The following is a 22,106-nucleotide window of genomic DNA, read 5'->3' as shown; positions in this document are numbered from 1 at the left end:
GATTGTTTTGCAATTTTGTTTTTGTAAGTGGTGGGCAGATAAAAAAAAAATGTATATATATAATTAGTCACACTAAATTAACCGCTTAAATAGACAACTTCGTCTTACTGCCACAGCCTGCTGTACTGTCTGCATGTCCTGACTGACAGATGTCTCGTCCAATCAGCAGTTTCATTCACAAAATATACTTACCTTTTCCGTTTGGTCTGACTTGTCATTGTGTTTTCACTTACTGCTAAGCATATGCCATGTGACTAATAAAGACTAATGCCATGGGATTCAGAAGCCACAAGATAATTTATGACAGCACAAGTTAGCACACGTTATAGACCTTATGCACCACAGAAACAAGGGCGCCGCCATCTTTAGAATATTGTCTTTGAACTTCCGTTTTTGCAGTCGCTCTGTATATTTCTATGGCATTGCTGTCATGAGTAATTCGCTTTTGAAGTGGGTTTACTTAATGGAAAGTTAACGAAAGTTATCATAATGTTTAAAGCAGATGTCTTAACAAATGTCAGTAGACCGGGAATATTTTAAAACGAGCCGTTCATTCATAAATGCGTAAGATCGCTGTGAAAATATAGACCAGAAGACAAAAGACAATGAGCGCAGTGCTGAAAATGGGCGGGGATACATAAGGTCTATAGCAATCAGAATTGTGACTTGTAAGGCAGTATAGGATAAAGTTTTTAAGCAAAGTTCTTCACTTAAAGGTAAAAAGAAGTTTAAAACACCCAAGCAACGGTATAATGTTAGTGAACATCCCAACATCGCTTATACTGCTGGGAGCTGTGTTTAGATGAATATGTAAATATTTCCTGCACACTTTCCTCTCAATAACAAAATAAACACACAACAAAAATGACAGCTCTAGCGTAAGTTCTGCCAGGAAGACTCAATCAGCGCGCCACGTATTACCTCTCGTCTAACCAATCACGTGCTAACACTAAAAGATTGGTACTTACATTCGTCTGAGTTTGCAGATGCTGACGCTGCCAAGTACCTCCATCCTCCCCAACCACCACCAAGATGGTACCTTCCCCTTCACCCTCCCCACCACCACCAAGATGGTCCCTTCCTTAACCTCCAGGGGGGTCGGCTGCGCCCCTGCCTTCGTCTTCAGGCAGGGTATGCAGATTCCGCTACCCTTGCTTGCTCTCTAAGGACGGGGCCTACGCCAAAGAACTTTATAAATTCATGCTTGCTGGGCTGTTAATAAATATACGCTGTTATATCAATTTATCTCCCAAGTCTTTCTGGTAGAAATGACAGTGGTGAGAAAATAGCAGTTAAAAAGTATCTGTTCATAACAATGTGAGAGCTCTGAAATTATGACCTGAAGTCATAATACTCAGCTCTATATTTCTTCACGCCCTGACAAAACGCACCAATTCACAAAATTAACGGAATGCATAGCTGATATAAACATTTGGATGACAAGTAATTTCCTACTACTTAACTCTGAAAAAACAGATATTCTAATTATTGGCCAAACAACTTCCTTACTTAATGAGCTGAGAGGAGAACGACTGACATCTCTCTCTTTTCATACAGATTACATAAACTGAGAATATTTGTTTTTTATATAAATTACTTCATTTAAAAGAAGAGAATTCAAGCTGTGCCTGTGTGCCTGTATGCTGGAATGATTGAGTATTCGCTGAGATACAGTTCATTTTCGGACGCGTTTCAGAATGAAATTCACAGACAGAGTGAAGGCAGAACTCGTATCATGTTTATTTTTCTTTATTTGGCAAAAAGCACAACACTTTGTTTTTATTGTGAGTACACAAAAAAATAGACAGAAGACATTAGACAGAATCGAATGGTGTATAACACTTATATATAAGATCAAAATCAACAGAGTATTTTGTTTCTTTTTTGCACTGATAAGAAAAAAAGCGAGCTGATCATGTCGGCGTGGTTGCCGACCCTAGAGGGTTAATAACCTAGAATACTGTCTAACACTTGATGGCTGCTCTGTCAAGTCTTTGTCGTCAGTTAGGAACCTGGGTGTGCTCTTTGATACCAATCTTTAATTTGAAAGTCACGTTTCTAGCATCTGTAAAACCGCATCCTTCCCTCTTAAAAATATATCTACAGGTCCTTCTCAAAAAATTAGCATATTGTGATAAAGTTCATTATTGTCCATAATGTAATGATAAAAATTAAACTTTCATATATTTTAGATTCATTGCACACCAACTGAAATATTTCAGGTCTTTTATTGTTTTAATACTGATGATTTTGGCATACAGCTCATGAAAACCCAAAAAAACTCAAAAAAATTAGCATATCATGAAAAGGTTCTCTAATTAGCTATTAACCTAATCATCTGAATCAACTAATTAACTCTAAACACCTGCAAAAGATTCCTGAGGCTTTTAAAAACTCCCAACCTGGTTTACTCAAAACGGCAATCATGGGTAAGACTGCCGACCTGACTGCTGTCCAGAAGGCCATCATTGACACCCTCAAGCAAGAGGGTAAGACAGAAAGAAATTTCTGAATGAATAGGCTGTTCCCAGAGTGCTGTATCAAGGCACCTCAGTGGGAAGTCTGTGGGAAGGAAAAAGTGTGGCAAAAAACACTGCACAACGAGAAGAGGTGACCGGACCCTGAGGAAGATTGTGGAGAAGGACCGATTCCAGACCTTGGGGGACCTGCGGAAGCAGTGGACTGAGTCTGGAGTAGAAACATCCAGAGTCACCGTGCACAGGCGTGTGCAGGAAATGGGCTACAGGTGCCGCATTCCCCAGGTCAAGCCACTTTTGAATCAGAAACAGCGGCAGAAGTGCCTGACCTGGGCTATAGAGAAGCAGCACTGGACTGTTGCTCAGTGGTCCAAAGTACTTTTTTCGGATGAAAGCTAATTATGCATGTCATTCGGAAATCAAGTTGCCAGAGTCTGGAGGAAGACTGGGGAGAAGGAAATGCCAAAATGCCTGAAGTCCAGTGTCAAGTACCCACAGTCAGTGATGGTCTGGGGTGCCATGTCAGCTGCTGGTATTGGTCCACTGTGTTTTATCAAGGGCAGGGTCAATGCAGCCAGCTATCAGGAGATTTTGGAGCACTTCCTGCTTCCATCTGCTGAAAAGCTTTATGGAGATGAAGATTTCATTTTTCAGCACGACCTGGCACCTGCTCACAGTGCCAAAACCACTGGTAAATGGTTTACTGACCATGGTATTACTGTGCTCAATTGGCCTGCCAACTCTCCTGACCTAAACCCCATAGAGAATCTGTGGGATATTATGAAGAGAAAGTTGAGAGACGCAAGACCCAACACTCTGGATGAGCTTAAGGCCGCTATCGAAGCATCCTGGGCCTCATAACACCTCAGCAGTGCCACAGACTGATTGCCTCCATGCCACGCCGCATTGAAGCAGTCATTTCTGCAAAAGGATTCCCGACCAAGTATTGAGTGCATAACTGAACATAATTATTTGAAGGTTGACTTTTTTTGTATGAAAAACCCTTTTCTTTTATTGGTCGGATGAAATATGCTAATTTTTTTGAGAAATGAATTTTGGGTTTTCATGAGTTGTATGCTAAAATCATCAGTATTAAAACAATAAAATACCTGAAATATTTCAGTTGGTGTGCAATGAATCTAAAATATATGAAAGTTTAATTTTTATCATTACATTATGGACAATAATGAACTTTATCACAATATGCTAATTGTTTTAGAAGGACCTGTATATTACGACATATGTTTTCAATGAAAAATGCGTAACAGTTCATGCATTCATGACATCAAGGCTAGATTATTGTAATGCTATTATGGGTGGTTGCCCTGCACACTTAATGAAAAACCTCAAGAGACTTGTTCCACTAGTAAATTGCCTGCATGCCTGGGTAGCGAATTTATCTCAGTGGGTGATGCACACTGTCTGCAAGGGCTACAGGCCAACCGAAGATCAAGGGTATTTTCAAAACTGAGGTGGGCCACTTGGGAAGAAGACGTTCAGGCCATAGAGCTTATTCCTCCCCCAGAGAGAAACACCGGGTTTATAGTTCCGAAAAGGGTTACGTCAATGCTGACAATTCCGCTGATCGTGTATCAATTCAAATCAGAGGACTGGTTTGTCATGATCGATCTAAAGGTTGTTATTTTCATATCTCCGTCCTGCCAGAACACAGGAAGTTCCTGAGGTTCGTATTTGGGGGCAAAACGTACAAGTCACGATGCGGGCACAATTGTCTCCCGCACCGATTTTGATTCGAGACGCAGCGTCTTGTTCCCCTCTCAGGGAACCATGGTTACATGTCCTATGTGTGCTGTGGCTCTGGATGGTACTTGTCATGGCTCGAAGGAAAAGTCAAGGATTCAATAGCAAGTGAATACTGGTGTTTAATAACACAAGGAGTAGAGTTAGAGCATATACAGAAGTGAGGCAGGCAGCAGTTTACAGGCTCGGCAACGCAGGACCCCGTGGGCAGACAGCGCAAGGGAAACCCCAGACGATCCTCAGAACAGGCAGATAATCTTGGAACAGGCAGACGAATCTAGAACAGGCAGACGAACCTCCGAATCAGGAAACTGGAGCGAGGGAAAGAAGACAGTGAGCCGGGCGCGAGAACCTCCACAACCATCTGACAAAGACAGGACGAGGTGACAAACAATATATAGAACATCTCTCATTCAAAACAGCTGACGCTGATCAGCTCATTAGCGGAGAACAGCGAGCCGCTGATGAGCCGCGCCCACTATTCCCACACACACACACATAGCGAGGGCGAGTCAATGAATCCATGAACCGTGACAGTACCCCCCCCCCCCTCCTAGGGACGCCGCCTGGCGTTCCCAGACAACCTTACCTGTCGATTGTAATCATCGATAAGGGAGTGGTCCAGGATGTCCCTAGCAGGAACCCAACTTCTCTCCTCCGGACCGTAACCTTCCCAGTCCACCAAGTACTGGAAACCGCGTCCCCTCCGTCTTGAGTCCAGTATACGATGAACCGAATAAGTAGGCTCCCCATCTACGAGTCGCGGCGGGGGGGGAACCGGGGCAGGCGGATTAATGTAAGAACGAAAAACTGGCTTTACTTTAGACACATGAAAGACGGGATGAATTCTCCTGTACACTGGAGGCAGGTTGAGGCGGACTGCCACCGGACTAATGATCTTGGTGACAGAAAACGGGCCAATGAATTTGGGAGCAAGTTTATTGGAAACGGAGCGGAGAGGAATGTTCCTGGTTGAAAGCCACACCCTTTGACCAACGACGTATACGGGAGGCTTAGACCGGTGGCGATCGGCTTTAGCCTTGGTGCGCGCCCCCACCTGGAGTAGAGTCTCACGGGCTCTAGTCCACGTGCGGTGACACCTCTGGACAAAGGCGTGAGCGGAGGGGACCGCGACTTCGGATTCCAGACTGGGAAAAATTGGTGGCTGGTAACCTACACTACATTCAAACGGAGATAGGCCCGTGGACGACACTGGCAACGTATTGTGTGCGTACTCCACCATTGAAAGTTGCTGACTCCAAGAGGAAGGATTCTTGGAGACCAAACATCGTAACACCCTCTCCAAATCTTGGTTGGCTCTCTCGGTTTGACCATTGCTCTGGGGGTGAAACCCTGAGGACAGACTGACAGTCGCTCCCAGTAACTTACAAAACTCTCGCCAAAATTTGGACACAAACTGGGGTCCTCTGTCAGAAACCACGTCTATCGGGAGGCCATGTAAGCGAAAGACGTGATCAACAACGGTCAACGCTGTCTCCTTGGCTGAGGGTAATTTGGGCAAGGGAATAAAATGAGCCGCCTTCGAGAACCGGTCCACCACAGTCAAAACGACCGTATTGCCCTGAGAGGGCGGGAGGGCGGTGATAAAATCTAGCGCTATGTGGGACCAGGGTCTCGAAGGGACAGGCAGCGGTTGAAGTAACCCATCTGGGGGTCGATTGGAAGTCTTACCAGTGGCACAAACCGAGCAAGCCAAAACAAAACTGTGAATGTCACGAGCCATCAGTGGCCACCAGAACCGTTGCTTGACTAAAAAACTAGTGCGAAAAACTCCTGGATGGCAAGCTACGTTGGAACAATGACCCCACTGAATAACGTCGGACCGTAATCCCTCCGGCACAAACAAACGATTCGGTGGGCAACCGGGCGGAGGCGTTACCCCTTCTAAGGCCGATTTGACCTTCGACTCGACCTCCCATGTGAGTGTGGAGACAAATAGGGTCTCGGGTAAAATGCACTCGGGAGTAGACGGGCGATCGGAATGGTCAAAAATCCGTGATAAAGAGTCGGGTTTGATGTTTTTGGAACCCGGGCGGTACGAGAGAGAAAAATCAAAACGTCCGAAAAAAAGTGCCCACCGAGCCTGCCTGGAGTTCAATCTTTTGGCGGTTCTGATATATTCCAGGTTCTTGTGATCGGTCCAGACGATAAAAGGTACCCCTGACCCTTCTAACCAATGACGCCATTCTTCCAACGCTAACTTAACTGCCAACAACTCCCTGTTACCAATGTCGTAGTTACGTTCGGCAGGCGATAAACGACGGGACAAAAACGCGCAGGGATGCATCTTGTCGTCTGTTGGAGAACGCTGGGATAGCACTGCTCCTACCCCCACCTCTGACGCATCGACCTCCACCACGAACTGACGTGATGGATCAGGGGCTATAAGGATGGGAGCTGAAACGAAGCAGCCTTTCAGTTTGACAAACACAGCCTCGGCTGTGTCTGACCACCTGAACGTCGTTCTGGGGGAGGTCAAGGCAGTCAGAGGAGCGGCTAGTTGGCTGAAGTTGCGAATAAAACGCCGGTAGAAATTGGCAAACCCCAGAAACCTCTGTAGGGCCTTACGGGAATCTGGGCTTGGCCACTCCACCACAGCCTTAACCTTATCAGGATCCATTCGTACTCCCTCAGACGAAATTATGTACCCTAAGAAAAGAACCGACTGTGCATGAAAAGCGCATTTCTCCGCCTTGACAAAAAGCCCATTCTCTAGCAACCTCTGAAGCACTCGTCTGACGTGTTGAACGTGCTCCTGGAGAGACGAAGAAAAAATCAATATGTCATCCAGGTAAACATATATGAACTGATCTACCATGTCTCTCAACACGTCATTGACGAGTGCCTGGAAGACCGCTGGGGAGTTGGACAGCCCGAACGGCATAACCAAATATTCAAAGTGCCCCCTGGGGGTGTTGAACGCGGTCTTCCATTCATCCCCCTTCCTGATGCGAACCAAATGATATGCATTACGTAAATCCAACTTTGTGAAGATTGATGCTCCCTGCAACCTCTCGAAGGCTGAAGACATCAACGGCAAAGGATAAGTATTCTTTACCGTGATGCTGTTCAACCCCCGGTAATCAATACAAGGTCGCAGAGAGCCATCCTTCTTCCCCACAAAAAAGAATCCCGCCCCCGCTGGAGAAGAGGAAGGGCGGATGAACCCAGTTGCTAGAGAATCAGAAATATATTTCTCCATAGCCTCCCTTTCTGGAACAGAAAGCGAATATAACTTGCCCTTAGGCGGAGACGTACCTGGCAGTAGATCTATAGCACAGTCATAGGGACGATGCGGAGGAAGAGAAGCAGCCCGGGACTTACTGAACACTTCCTTCAGGTCGAGATACTCTGGTGGCACGTTAGACAGATTCACTGGCTCCTCCTGCAACACAGAACAAGAAACGGACGGAACAGCAGACGAAAGACATGAGGCATAACATTGATTACTCCAGCTGGACACAGAATTCTGTCCCCACTCTATCCTGGGTCCGTGTTTCACCAACCACGGATGACCCAGGACAATGGGAGCGTGAGGTGACTGAGTGAGGTAAAGTGAGATCCTCTCAGTGTGGTTACCCGAAGTGGTAAGTGTGATGGGTCCCGTGGTGTGAGTGATGCCCGGAAGTCTCTGTCCATTTAGTGCGTGGATGGTGATACTGTGCTCCAGAGGTGTGACAGGGAGGTGAAGCTTCTGAGCCACTGAAACGTCCATCAGATTCCCCTCTGCTCCCGAGTCCACCAGCGCCTGGCCGTTGAAGGCGCGGCCTGCCCACTGGAGTCTCACCGGAAGGAGGGTGGCGTTCGAGGGTCTGGCCATGGATATCCCGCCCGACAGTAGCCTCCCTCCTACCGCCGGGCTTGGCCTTTTAAAGGACAGGTGGAGACAAAGTGGCCGGGCTCTCCACAGTAGAGACACAGACCTCTCGAACGGCGGTGTTCTCTCTCCTCCCGGGAGAGCCGAGCTCGACCTACCTGCATGGGTTCAGGATCGTTCGAGGGGCTGACCGTGTTCACTCCTCTGAGACTGGGAAACTCAGCGAAAACCCCCACTGGAGTCTGGAACTGTCGATTCTCTCTCTGTTGTAATCGTGCATCGATTCGAAGTGCCAGTTCAACCAGTTCATCAAGTGTCTTGGGTAAATCCAACGTATAAATCTCCTTTTGAACACGGTCAGCCAACCCATGCAGGAACATGTCCCACTGCGCCTCCTCGTTCCATTTGCACTCGGCGGCCAACGTCCGGAACTGGATGGAATAGTCAGAAACAGAGTTGTTGTTCTGTCGGAGATCGGCAAGTTGGCGGGCCGCCTCGCGTCCTGCGACCGCGCGATCGAACACACGACCCATCTCCTGCTCGAGTGCTTGGAACGAGGAGCAGCAGGCGTGTTGATTCTTCCACACCGCTGTTCCCCACAGAGCCGCGCGTCCCGACAACAGCGTCATTACCAGCGCCACTTTACTCTCCTCCGAGGAAAACGTCACAGGCTGAAGAGAGAAGTAAATCGAGCATTTGGTTAAAAAAGTTCGACACATATTAGGTTCTCCTGAATACCTCTCGGGGGTGGGGATGCGCGGCTCCGATCGGTTGATGTTGGGATTTTCCGGGGGAACAGGCGGGGGCGGTGCTGGCGCAGTGGGACCTCTCAGATGTTGTAGTTGAGAGGTGAGCTCGGACACCTGCGCTACCAGAGCCTGTATCGCCCGACCCGAGGCACCGATCTGTTCATCCTGACGGTCCATGCGGGCGTGGTTACCGGCATACATCTGCTCAAAGCTGATTGCACTCGCTGAATCCATGATCTGGTCAGATGGTTCTGTCATGGCTCGAAGGAAAAGTCAAGGATTCAATAGCAAGTGAATACTGGTGTTTAATAACACAAGGAGTAGAGTTAGAGCATATACAGAAGTGAGGCAGGCAGCAGTTTACAGGCTCGGCAACGCAGGACCCCGTGGGCAGACAGCGCAAGGGAAACCCCAGACGATCCTCAGAACAGGCAGATAATCTTGGAACAGGCAGACGAATCTAGAACAGGCAGACGAACCTCCGAATCAGGAAACTGGAGCGAGGGAGAGAAGACAGTGAGCCGGGCGCGAGAACCTCCACAACCATCTGACAAAGACAGGACGAGGTGACAAACAATATATAGAACATCTCTCATTCAAAACAGCTGACGCTGATCAGCTCATTAGCGGAGAACAGCGAGCCGCTGATGAGCCGCGCCCACTATTCCCACACACACACACATAGCGAGGGCGAGTCAATGAATCCATGAACCGTGACAGTACTCACATCCCCATTTTTGCTCATTCACTGTACTGGACTGATTATTATAATAGAAAGGGATGGTACAGTGTGCAGCATCAGGGCCTTGTAGACTATAAGTACAGGTTCATGGACTTTGATGGTGGCTAGCCAGGGAAGTGTCATGACTTGTTTGACTTTAACAATTCAAAGCTATTTCACAAGCTTGAAGGTGGCAAACTCTCCACTTTCTTTCCGCTACTTACAATGTGTATATATCTCCTCGCCTTCCATTGTCAATTGCGCTCACTCCTGTTGCTTTTCTTTAATCTGTAAACCCGTGTGATCGTCGAGCATCCATTTCAAACCGCTAGCTGTCAATCTTGCATAATGCACTTTTAAGGTAAAGCAGATTTTGTTAGTTTTATTAACATTCAAAGTTGTTGAATCGCATAAGTATTAACATTATGTAACTTAATGAAATTTAGTTAAACGTTGTAAAATACACAGGCACCGTCACACTGATATGTAATCGTGGAATGCCTGAAACACTATTTTTTACAGTGAATGTCTAGCAATCACAGCTGCCGTTCAAAAAAAATACAGAGTTCATAATTTCAGTGTAATAGTTCCTATTCATAAATATTGAATATAATATATAGCCATACATGTCAATGCATATTTTACATTTATGCATTTGGAAGATGCTTTTATCCAAAGTATCTTACATTGCATTTCAAGGTACATTTTTACATTCTTATCAGTTCTTGCTTTCCCTGGGAATTGAACCCATGAACTCAACATTGCAAGCGCCAATGCGCTACTGTTTGAGCTACAGAAAAGCATATATTACAGTATATTGGAAAAATATAAGGACTAGTTTCCCATATATGGAAATGTATTATGTAATATATTATATTTTTCAGTATATTCCCATATATTTTTGTTTTTGTAAGGGGTAGTCAGCCAGATCCGGGCCGTATCCAGATAAGATGGAGGACCTGCGCCTGAATGTCAGCAAAGATTGTGTCAACTAGACTTTTCCCTGTGAAGGCCTCATCGAAACGACAGCCAGTGGCACAGATCCTCAACAAAACCCGTCCCATATCAGAGTGATTAAAACAGGATTAAATATGAAACATTTTCCGGTCCCAATCTGACTTCTGACCTATAATGTTTGTTGGCCAGAGGAGAACTGGCCCCCGACTGAGTCTGGTTTCCCCCAAGGTTTTTTTTTCTCCATTCTGTCTGAGTTTGGGTTCCTTGCCACTGTCACATCTGGCTTGTTTAGTTGGGGACACTAAATATTCAACAGTATTTTTGATTCAACTGCATTGACACCATTGTGTGAGAACTGAACTGACCTAGACAAGGAGATCACTGTTTTCTCGATACCTTCTTTATAGATAAATTAACTAAATTAATAACAAATGAATTTTACAACCAAAATGAGTCAACACTGAACTTACTTAAGCTGGACTGCATTATTTTCCTGTCATCACTGAAAGGCTGCTTTGAAACAATTTGTATTGTAAAAAGAGCTGTATAAATAAAGTTGACGTGACTTGGCTTGACTTGTCAATGATGTTGCAAGAGTTTACACTGCCTTACTGGACATTTAGAGAAAAATAAAATAACTAATCAATTTTATGTTACACATTTTAGCTAATTATTCTGTTGCACTTACACTATCTATGCTATAGCAACTAAAACCACAAACATGAACCCCCTCAGCAGAGCTAATTAACCGAGACAAAAACGATCTAGTAATTGGTTCATTCTTCCTGGAACAATAATTTCATCTGCGTGTTTGAGTGGATGGAATGAGGTCATTATAATGTATGGTCAGTGGCTGTATAGTTTGCTGTCTAATTCCTATGGGAGCATACAGTAGATCAAACTCACTGTATATATGCTCCCATTCGAATGGCTTCAGGTCTTAAAGTGGGCCCCTATTCTACAGCGAATGACCAAACGACAGAGAAACCAAGACACTCAGGCAGGTATGTTTCTGAGCAAATATGACCAAAGTATACAGAAAAATATATAATGTATTTTATTTGCATAAACTTGTAAGACTTATAATTGCCTTTGTTTTGGTGTGGTTACCAGTGATGTGATTGTTGTGATGTTGCAATTTCCAATTTTGACAACATTTTCACAAAAAAAAACATTTTTGTTGACAGGTCTTTAAATTTACGAAAAGTACTTTGTTGTAGTTACTACCTATGAGAAATATGGATGAGAAATAGCCTGGGAACAAAGTCATGAAATTCCAACAAGAATGTTGCTCATGAAAAAAAACTTTAAGAAAGGCTGAGATAGGAGAATGTACCAGCCAATTGGTGGATATTTCATTGGTGATACATTTGCTGGAGTTATTGTGTCTAGTTTTCAATTCATTGAGTAGCTAAATATGTGATAACTGCCATTTAATATAGAGGTCACAATGTGTTGCCAAACTATATGGCTCATCCCAAACATGATGTTTATTTAATTCCATCAAGTGATAAATATTTTGTACTTACCCTGTAAAGGTTGCAACGACGACATTCAGAGTGCCATGATTGAGGAACTCCAGGAAGCAAACATCTCACATACAAAGTTCTTATTTATGGGATTTCCAGAGATCTACAAACACAGACGTCTGCTTTTCCTGCCATTTTTTGTAAGTTACATTTTGGTCGTGCTGGGCAATTCTTTGTTGCTTTTCGTGATCAAAAACACAGAAAGTCTTCACAGTCCAATGTACATTCTAGTGTCTGCTTTGGCGGTTGTCGACATCATTGTACCCACTGCCATTATCCCAGCAATGCTCCTTGGTTTCCTCTTTGACTTGAATGAAATATCTTTAACCGGATGTTTGACACAAATGTTTGTTACTCATTTCTTTTCTTCTGTAGAATCCACCATACTTTTAGCTATGGCTTTAGATCGCTTTGTGGCCATTTGCAAGCCATTACATTACACTGAAATCATGAACTCGGCCATGTTTTTGAAACTGCTTATTTTTACATTGATCAGAAGTGGCACTATAATGTTTGCACTGGTTGCTTTGGCTTCACTTTTGTCTTTTTGTGGGTCTAATGTTATCCATCATTGCTACTGTGACCACATGGCTCTTGTTAGCTTGGCCTGTGATTCAATAAGCAAAAATAATGCAATGGGATTAGTTGTGATAATCTGTTTTGTGGGAATTGACATATCTGTTATTTTCTTCTCTTATGTGAAAATCTTGCATGTTGTGTTGGGGGCTGCAGCTGGAGAGGATCGTTGGAAAGCCTTTCATACCTGTGGTACACACTTAATGGTTATGATGTGTTTTTACTTTGTGGGGAGTATTACCTTTCTATCACGAAATCTTCATATTCCAATCCCAATCGATGTAAATACCTTTCTGGGTGTTACGTACATAGTATTTCCTGCAAGTGTCAATCCAATCATTTATGGTGTGCGGACAAAAGAAATAAGGAATGCTTTATTGAAAATGTTCAAAATAAATATAAATAAAGTCTCCATTGTAAAGGTTTCAACGATAAAGATGTAAGTGTCAGGAAAGTCATTGAATTTGACCCTTTGTCTATATCTAGTAATCTCAGCCACTGAATTAGAAATGTGTGTAGTCATATAAAGTGACTTTCATTGTGAGAAATAGCGATCATCACCAATAAACCATGTTAATCTGTTATCTGCATCCTCAGAAGAATTAACGTCTGTTCAACTATAAGTTTCAGGTAAAACATATTGTTTCATCTTCATCTTGTTAATGGAGAAAACATTTTGGGGAATCACTGATTTATTCACTGTTTCATATAGTACACTGTAATAAATTGATTCAATGGATACTCTGTAATAAATTGATTTGTTTCTATAAAATTTAAGTTTCAATGACAATGGAAAAAAATGGAAACGGTGTGCTTGTAGCTTTAAGATTACATATATCTTACCTGCTAACAATCAAGTTTTTGGTTTGCGTCTAAAATGTAGGGATCAGGGGTCCGTTCTTCGTACGTTGCTTAAAACATCCGAGATCAAACGAGACATCCAAGATGATATAATCGGCCTAATCATGATCTGGCTAATTGGGTTCTTCGAACACACCAGCCGGTTATGATTAGTATAGCTGGATTGAGTTATCTGAGATAATTGCGCGTTTAAAAGGGGATATGTATCGATAGTAGAAACATTGATCAGCAACGCTGCTATTGGCTGCTCACCGTGGCCAAAGAGCACGCACAGTTTTTCTCCGCAGCAGAGCAAAAGCTAGTAGGCTAGTCGAAGTTTATGCGGAATTTTAATGTTTAATGAAAACGCCAGGGAAGACATCAAAGTCTGTAAAAGCCAGGAGATGGGGCTGGCAAATAGTAGCAAACAAATTAAATTCAATAGTGGGGACCATGTTAAATGTTTTTATTACTTGTTACAGTAGCCTATATACATTTTTGTATTTTAATTTAATTTCATAATTACTTTGTTCATTGTAATGTCAGAGCCACCACCCACTAGAACATTGGAACAAGTAAAAGTGAAAATGGTAATCTTTACTAAGCTACTTATACTGTTCTTGGTCTCTTTTAAAAATACACCGTTAAATGATGTGCATGTGTTGTTCATGTGCAGCAACCAAGAAAAAGGCTATACATTTTTTAAATAAAAAACAGGTGGTGGTCCTGCTTACTTACTCCCCGACAGAAGGGCTGGCCCTTGGGTTGAATGTGAATTGACCCTATTGTGGGGGGCATCTCTTCCTTAGACCCACGGCAGGGACCAGTAGCAGCAACAGCTTCATTACTGGTAAATGAGCTTTTAATTATCTTAGTACACTGTAAAATAATTTGTTGCTGCATTAAATTAAGTAGGCCTATTATCCAAATGGCTGGTCTAAAGCCTGAATTGCTTTACTTTATGAAAGTGAACACTGCATGTAGGCTAATGTAAAAATAGCTCTCTAAAAGAACACACAGAGTACTATTGCTGACCTTGCATAATATCTCTTATTGCAGGCAAAAGATGGCTTGATGACTGGCTTTTCTTTACAAAGAATAATTTAAATAAAAAAGGAACTAAGCATATTTGTCTTGTCTTTTATTAAACATTTAGTGAATTTTAAAAATGGTGTCCCACAATTCTGTCCCGTGCCGCTCTGCTACTAGGTCCGTCCAAGTGCACTGGTGGAGGTCATCATCAGGCTGGAGATCATTAGGCTGGAGGTCATCATCAGGCTGCACCTCCATCACAGGGATCCTCTCCTTTCTGATGTGTAATGATGTGTAATACGGCACATGTAACAATAATGTCACAGTCCCTGTCAGGTGCAACCCTCAGACTTTTCAGACACTGAAGTTTTCCCTTTAGTTGCCCATGGTCAATTTAAAACTGTGCCCTTGTCCTGACTAGAGCTCCATTGTCCGGGTTGTGGGTCAGGGAATGGGGTCATAAAATACTGCCTGCAGGTATAGCCCCTGTGTCTCCAAGCTGTAATGTTGTAATCACCTACATAATGAATAAAATATAGTTATTTTAGGCTCAGAATACGTGTAGTCTATACAGTGTGCTTGATATTTATATTTTCCGTTTCCATGTTCAAATAATGTGCTACATTTGACTATGTGACTGATATGGTATAGTGTCACACACCACCAAGACATTTTAGTCAGTCAACTGCATACTTTTTGATTCCATTCCTAATAATATTACTAATATGATATATTTAGAATTGTAATAGTAACTTACCTGCACATTTACTGTTCACAAAATCCTCTTCATTGAGGCCTTGATGGGAACGTGTGTACAGTCTCTGGCACCAATCACGTTAGTGAAGCCTGACACAAAGGCTACTGTAAATCATACTTATTGGTTGAGTCATGATTGCATGATCTTCATTAAAAAATACAATGTACCTGCATTGGCAAAAAAAAAAAAAAAAATGTATCTGCTTTACAACCTTGGGTCTGGAAAAACCATAAAAACACCTAAAAAAAAAGCTTGAGCGCGAGGTAAACTTTGTGAATGGCACGACAGGCAGCACTTTTCTCCAAGTTCACCGTATCACTCGCAAAGAATCTCAGGGAAATGCACACAGTTTGTGCTGTTGTTAAAGCCCGACTCCGACATTAAATGTGTTGTTCCAACAAATTAATGATACAAATGACACTCACGAGTCACGAGAAAAACTATATCTCTCTAAAAGTACGCTATCGCGCTGCGCTAAAGGACTTCCCGGATCACCTCCGCTTATAAAGCCGGGATCTAATCCTGTTAACATGAAATAAGCCTGCTCGCGAGCAGGTTTAAGATTGCGCACCTGTTGCTATGACAGCAAGTCCAGGATGAGCGTCGAAGAACCAAACAATCCAAGATCATGCCAAATCGCCAACAATCAAATCCAGCTAAGTGAGTTAGCGACGTACGAAGAACGGACCCCAGGAAGTAGTTGCTAATACTAAAAACAATTCAAAAACAAATTTTATTACAGGTTGTGCATACAAACAATTACAAAAGTAGGAGCAATTGTTCTCATCAGCCTCTTTTCACAAGAAAGATATGGCTTTGGCAAAATGTATTCAATAATTATATTTTGGTAGTATTTAGTCATTACACTGATGCCCTGAAAGATGCTTAATCCAAAAAGCTTTCTCCAGGACGTCTAAAGTATCACTCATTTAGTATACTAAGTTTTGGATGAATGTAGCCTCCTATAAACAACTTAAAAAATTACAAGTTGTGTCCTCTAATATCTGTCCATATTTAGGTTAATACGTCCCACGAAAACAGCTACAAATTAAATGATCTCGACACGTCCTATACATTGCCACTACGGTATCTGTTTACATGAGAAGGCACAGGTTGGTAATTTGCTCAAACAAAAAACATAAATTATTACTTATTATGCTAACTCCAACGAAAGGGCTCTAAATTAAGCAGTGACAACAGATTAAATGAGTTTAGGGATCATCAGAAAATCCCAAAAGTGATCAAATGTGCAAAGAGAGAGCCAATTATAATCACTCCAAAATTAATTAAATGACCGTCTACTGGATGCATCTGCTCATAATTGGCCACTCGTGACTGAGTTGCTCAAAATGTAACTGACTAGGTAAAGAAAACAAAAGAGCAATTTACCTGAAGATCCCCATGTGTGCATATTTTTTTAGTTAGTTTAGTTTATTTGTATAGCACATTTAAAAACAATGTGAGGTGGCTTTCCATTAAAACAATATTCCAAAAAATACAAAAAACATTAAACATCAAACCAAAAGACACTTAGAACACAAGACAACAGTAAAACAAGGTACAATGCTGTAGCTCAACCATACCTGAGCAAGGAAATGTGCTCTCAACTGTGATTTAAAAATACCCAATGTAGTACAACATCTAATGTCCAAAGGCAGGTTATTCCAGAGGCGATGTGGAGCAACAGTGAAGGCACAATCTCCTTTGGACTTTTGATTAGATTCAGGGATCTTTAACAGTAATGTTAGTAATGCTAAATGGCCTTGTCGTCTGATAGACCAGATCCTAAATATTTTCAGGAGCTAGACCATGCAAGGCCTTAAAAACAAACATTAAAACCTTTAACTGGACCCTGACATTATTTGGGAGCCATTACGGTGAAGCTGGTGAGTAAATAATGGGGTAAATTTCATCATTGGGTGAATTATCCCTGTAAGGGATAAAATTGATAGATACTTTAAGACCAAATAACTAGTCTTGTGAAAATGCACACTCAAGAACTCATAAGGGCAATTCTTGCATGGGCAAATTTGTAATGCTTTCAAGCCCTGTTCACACCCAGTATTAAGGTGCATTTTGGTTGATCAGATCACAAGTAGAAATTTCTGTTTACACCTTGTTTTAATTGGTTTCATTTATCCACTTCTGTCCTTTCTTAGAGAGGGTCTACCTTTGGGCTTTTTCAGATCTTTCAAAAGGATAAAACTGAAAAACATATGGAGAGCAGCAGCAGCTTTCGTTTCTGCTCTGACAGCAGCAATACCACACCAAACACTTGAGTGCATGTTGAAAATCTGGAATGGTAAGAAACTTGTGTAAGCTCTCAACCAGGTCCTAAAGGCTAAATACCACAGTCTCTAGTATCAGTCAGAGCACATCTTGAGTTCAGGGAAGTGAGGTTTAAGCAACTACTAGCTGGCCTGTTTTACATGTGTCTTACACCAAACTTAGTACTTAAGCCGACACAGTTTAAATTACATCAGCTAGTGCACTTCCTATTTTGTTTACATATTAGGTCAGTAGGCGGTAGAGTAGACCATGTTTTGCAGATGTTCAGACAACATGAGCATCTACACTATGAAAGCAATCTGGTTAAATGTGTTTGACTACCTCTGGAAGTGATCAAAAATAGACAAGCTCAAAAAGACCATTTTTGTATGCGTCAACTGGTGATTGAATTTTTTTTTTTTTTATGCCTAGTACTAGGTGTAAACAAGTCATTGGACAGCAACCTACACTCTTAGAAGAAAAGGTTCTATATAGAACCTTAAAAAGGTTCTATAGGCGCTTCGTATTTGAAACTCCTAAAGGCAAGTGCACACTACAGGATTTTAAAACGTCTGGCTGAACTGTGCAGTTCACACTACATGACTTGCTCTCTGTGAAATCAGGAGTGTTCAAGTTGTTGAGCTGTTCACACCACACGACACAACGTGATTGATCCGCAACAGGAGGTAACTCACTACACGAGGTGACAACAACTCTGTCAGCCAACGATTCTATCTTGTCTACAAACCACGTTTTATCACGAAGAAATCACGCGATAAAACGAACCGGAAATGACGCAATACAGCACGCGCGCCACTACCCAGCGAAGAAGAACACAAGTACACAACACACGAGTCTTTATTTGAATATGGACGTCAGACAGAAATTAGTGCTGCAAACTGTTTGCGCGATGATTTGCTCTGGAAAAAATAATAATAATTCCCATAGACAGTATATAAACGGTATTTTCCCAGTGACCTTAACCCATGCCTTGCTCTGATTGGCTGTAGCTCATGGCATCACATGTGGTTGAGTCGTGCGACAGCTCCAGATATCTAGCATGCTAGATATTTTTCTGGGCTCGGCGACACGTCCGCGAGCGTCTTTGATGCGTTGTTGGCTCTTTCATACTAACAGATTGGCGAGCGTTCATCGGCCGCTAATCCCCCGCGATTTGCACGCGATAACAACCCGACCTGTCGGCAAGCTCAACGATTTGCAAATCGGGCTTAAAATCCTGTAGTGTGAACTAGGCATAAAAGGTTCTACACTCTTAGAAAAAAAAGGGTTCATTGGGGTTCTATATAGAACCATAGGGTTCTTTACTCAACTCCAAAGAACCTTATATGCTAAAAATGTTCTATAATGACAAGAACCCTTTCTTGGGTTCTGTATAGAACCTTTTAGGGGTTCCAAATACAAAGCGCCTATAGTACCTTTTAATGTTCTATATAGAACCTTTTCTTCTAAAAAGTGTAGGGTGGATATAATAGTTAAGGGATTATTGCTTAAAGCAGTCTACTTCTCAAACATTACTAGGACAATCCTGAAAAAAAATTAAAAAAATAAACTTGGGATAAAAGGAAAAGTACAGGTTGATGCATATTTTATTCCAGATAATGCTATACTTGCATGAAGAAGAAAAAAAGCCAACAAGTGACCATACAGGAGCTTGGGCATGCTTGAGTATCAATACATGCAGTTGTTAGTCCAGCCATAAAGTCAAACGTAAAGCCAAACGTAAAGCCACAATCAGAAGTAAAACCTTAATTTAAGGGGCCCCAAGATAGCAACTAGAGCTTAGCAAATAGTTAAGTTAAATGGTTTGGGTAGAAGCTTGGCCCATTTAGTTCAAGTCTAAAACCTCTTGGCACAAAATAAAAAGGGTTTAGTAGTGCAGCCCTATAAATCAAACTGAGAACAATCACAAAACATCCAACTCCAGTCAGAAATCAATACCAGAGAGAAACTAGTTGAGTTTCAGGAAGTTTATTAAAAAACTAAATTCACATGACCAGGATAACTTCTCCACTAGACACAACAGTTTGCCCACTAGAGATTGTCTTGACGTGCGCATCTCTTCCTATAAAAAAAAAAAAAGTGATAGAAGCATGAGGCATTTAAATAAAATGTTATTCCTGAAGTCAATTTACAGCAAGCACTCACTTTTCCTAGTGCAGCTTTGCTCACAGGTGCCAGAAGAGGGATGGCACACCGCTGTACTACAGTGGATGAAGATCTAACAGAGGGGAAAGGGTTAAGCCATATAATTCAATATAAAAAGCACTAAAATTAAGGCTTGAGGTAAGGCTGCAGAGCATACAGTTTCCTGCAGAGGAGCCAGTGATGCTGGATCTACAAATGTGAACATCTTCACAACAAAGCGCTTGTAGTGGGTTGGGAACTGAAGACCCGAAGATCCAGCCACCGGAACCAATGTGGTCAGGTAACGATCATCCTGGTAAGGGCATCTGAAAGGCAAAGAGGCATTCAGAAAAGCCTTACAGCACATGGATAAAGACTGGCCTTACTCACCCATCAACCAGAAGGTCCCATTGGGGTAGACTGAGTGGACTGGGGGTTTGTGTCGCCCAGCAATGTCCCAGCATCAGGACAATGTTGGGGTCGGTCCTCTCCAAAATGCGCACCTCAACATACACAGGTTCTCGCAGGACTTTTGTAATTGGATAATCAGCACCACTGTAGTAGGATGTGTATGCCTCATCCCCTGAGGATACAGTGTTAAACTAAACTGCTGCAACCTGGAGTTTGAGAGGCGTTAGTTATACTTGGGACAAACACTTACCTTCTGCACAGCCTTTAGTGACACATTGACCATTTGCCAGTCTAAGCTCAACCCTGAGGGGTCCAGGAGCAGCTACTGGTGGAGGTGGAGGAACACTGTTGACCTCCACAACCAGAGCTTCCACAGAAGTAGCAGAGTACCTACACTGGAAGAGAAGCCTGGACAAACCATGAGCTTGTAGCAGTTGTCAATGATTAACATTTATGATAAAGCATAGGTCACCTACTCAAAATGGCTGTCCCTTGTGATGGAACCAAGTGGTCCAATACCCACTTCATACGAGGAGATCATTCGGTTTTCATACACCACATATCCACTGTCCTCCTGCAAATAGTAACACTGTTGGCATCCAGTCCATCCTAAGCCACACAGAAAAAAAAAAAAAAAAAAGCTACTCACAATCATGCTCGTGCCACATGCAGTGACAGGGAACTGGTATATAGCAAAGAAAGGTGTGGATCCCAAAGGACTGCAAGATGGGTCACCTCCACCCAAGAGACGGACAGAATCCAGGCTCAGTCGAGGCAGCGTAACATCTCTAGCCACCACTACCACAAACTGACCATCTCTTATACACTGGACAGTCACTGGAATGAGTTACAAGAGCAGGTTATTGCTGAAAATCAGTTAAACATGAACACTTTGCATTGACTCAATCTTACCAGCCTTCCCATAGTAACATTGCTGTCCATTAAAGCAGCAGTTGATAGCTGCACACTCAGCACCACTAATACCAGGTGGTCCACATTGGATCTGCTCATAATCAGCTACAGCACATTTGTCAAGGGGCTCTGCCTGTGCCACTGGCTGCTTAGGCTGAAACTGAGAAAACTGCTGACTAGCTTGCGGTTGAACTGACTGAGGAAACTGTTGACTAGCTTGCGGTTGAACTGACTGAGGAAACTGTTGACTAGCTTGCTGTTGAACAGACTGAGGAAACTGTTGACTAGCTTGCTGTTGAACTGACTGAGGAAACTGTTGACTAGCTTGCTGTTGAACTGACTGAGGAAACTGTTGACTAGATTGCTGTTGAACTGACTGAGGAAACTGTTGACTAGCTTGCTGTTGAAACTGCCGATTAGCTTGTTGTTGAACTGACTGAGGAAACTGTTGACTAGCTTGCAGTTGAACTGACTGAGGAAACTGTTGACTAGCTTGCTGTTGAAACCGCTGGTCAGTTTGCTGGAACATCAGAGTTTGAGGATTCTGGGGCAGATTACTCCACTGTGGAACAGCATGACTGAACGCAAAGAGCCAAACACAAAGTGCCAGAGACTGAAGATCACACCAACTTCCTGCCATTGTTCAACAGCTAGTCACACTGCTGAGATACTGCCCTTTGGTTTTTTTGTACCATACAGACTTTGGCTAATTAATGATAATCCCTCCCTCTTCATTAACAGTCATGATTCTCCAGACTTGCATGAGTGGGAGTCTACGCAATGCGTGATTCTATTGGTTCTTACAATTATTATAATTTTGTATTCTTTCCACACTTTTTGAACATACACAAAAGCACATATTGAGCTGAATTCTGAATAGTATGCTAGTACAATTTATTTCATTCTGAACTCAGCCTTTGTTTTCTCCTTCATTAGCTGAATTGTATAGGCTATATGGTTTGGCTATTCTGGATTTTATTGTTATTTTTTTACATCTTGCAGTTTTCATGGCAAAAAGCCTGTATATTCAGGGTATGTTTACACAACAACAACGTACTAAAAATGGAAACCTTTTTTCTTTGAGTTTTTGTGGGCAGACGACAACTTAGGGTGACAGTCCCGAAATTGGTGCG

The 22,106-nt window shown here is 42.7% G+C and overlaps 2 protein-coding genes across 3 annotated transcripts; one reads left to right on the top strand and one right to left on the bottom strand.

Annotated features, from left to right (window-relative positions):
- Window positions 1–12,067: 12,067 nt before the first annotated feature.
- Window positions 12,068–13,051, top strand: or55e1 (odorant receptor, family 55, subfamily E, member 1; the record flags this gene model as incomplete). Its single annotated transcript, XM_079609736.1, has 1 exon — window positions 12,068–13,051. One exon carries the CDS (start codon window positions 12,068–12,070, stop codon window positions 13,049–13,051), a length of 984 nt encoding a protein of 327 aa, XP_079465862.1.
- Window positions 13,052–19,095: 6,044 nt separating this feature from the next.
- LOC306996549 (zona pellucida sperm-binding protein 4-like) lies at window positions 19,096–21,650 on the bottom strand. Of its 2 annotated transcripts, XM_079609155.1 has the most exons (9): window positions 21,443–21,634; window positions 20,974–21,382; window positions 20,711–20,898; window positions 20,538–20,635; window positions 20,312–20,469; window positions 20,041–20,233; window positions 19,829–19,976; window positions 19,672–19,744; window positions 19,480–19,588 (listed from the first exon to the last, which is right to left on the bottom strand). In XM_079609155.1, the coding sequence occupies exons 1-9, from the start codon at window positions 21,611–21,613 to the stop codon at window positions 19,512–19,514; spliced, it is 1,515 nt and encodes a 504-aa protein (XP_079465281.1). In that variant the 5' UTR covers window positions 21,614–21,634; the 3' UTR covers window positions 19,480–19,511. The 2 variants fall into 2 exon arrangements, with proteins under 2 accessions (XP_079465280.1, XP_079465281.1); XM_079609154.1 differs by having other exon boundaries at window positions 19,096–19,588; window positions 20,974–21,650.
- Window positions 21,651–22,106: the final 456 nt, after the last annotated feature.

The sequence above is a fragment of the Phoxinus phoxinus genome (assembly GCF_949152265.1).
Source record: "Phoxinus phoxinus genome assembly, chromosome: 4".
NCBI classification, from domain to species: domain Eukaryota; kingdom Metazoa; phylum Chordata; class Actinopteri; order Cypriniformes; family Leuciscidae; genus Phoxinus; species Phoxinus phoxinus.
The sequence above is the reverse complement of the archived record's forward strand: the minus strand, read 5'-3'. Positions and strand labels throughout refer to the sequence as shown.

Bases quoted from the DNA above. Each gene is read 5' to 3' on its own strand.
- LOC306996549 (XM_079609154.1), bottom strand. From the start codon at position 21,613: ATGGCAGGAAGTTGGTGTGATCTTCAGTCTCTGGCACTTTGTGTTTGG. The intron at 20,234-20,311 runs GTAAGTGTTTGT...CTGTATCCTCAG, and splicing joins CACTAAAGGCTGTGCAGAAG to GGGATGAGGCATACACATCC. The intron at 19,589-19,671 runs GTGAGTGCTTGC...TTTTTTTTATAG, and splicing joins GCAAAGCTGCACTAGGAAAA to GAAGAGATGCGCACGTCAAG.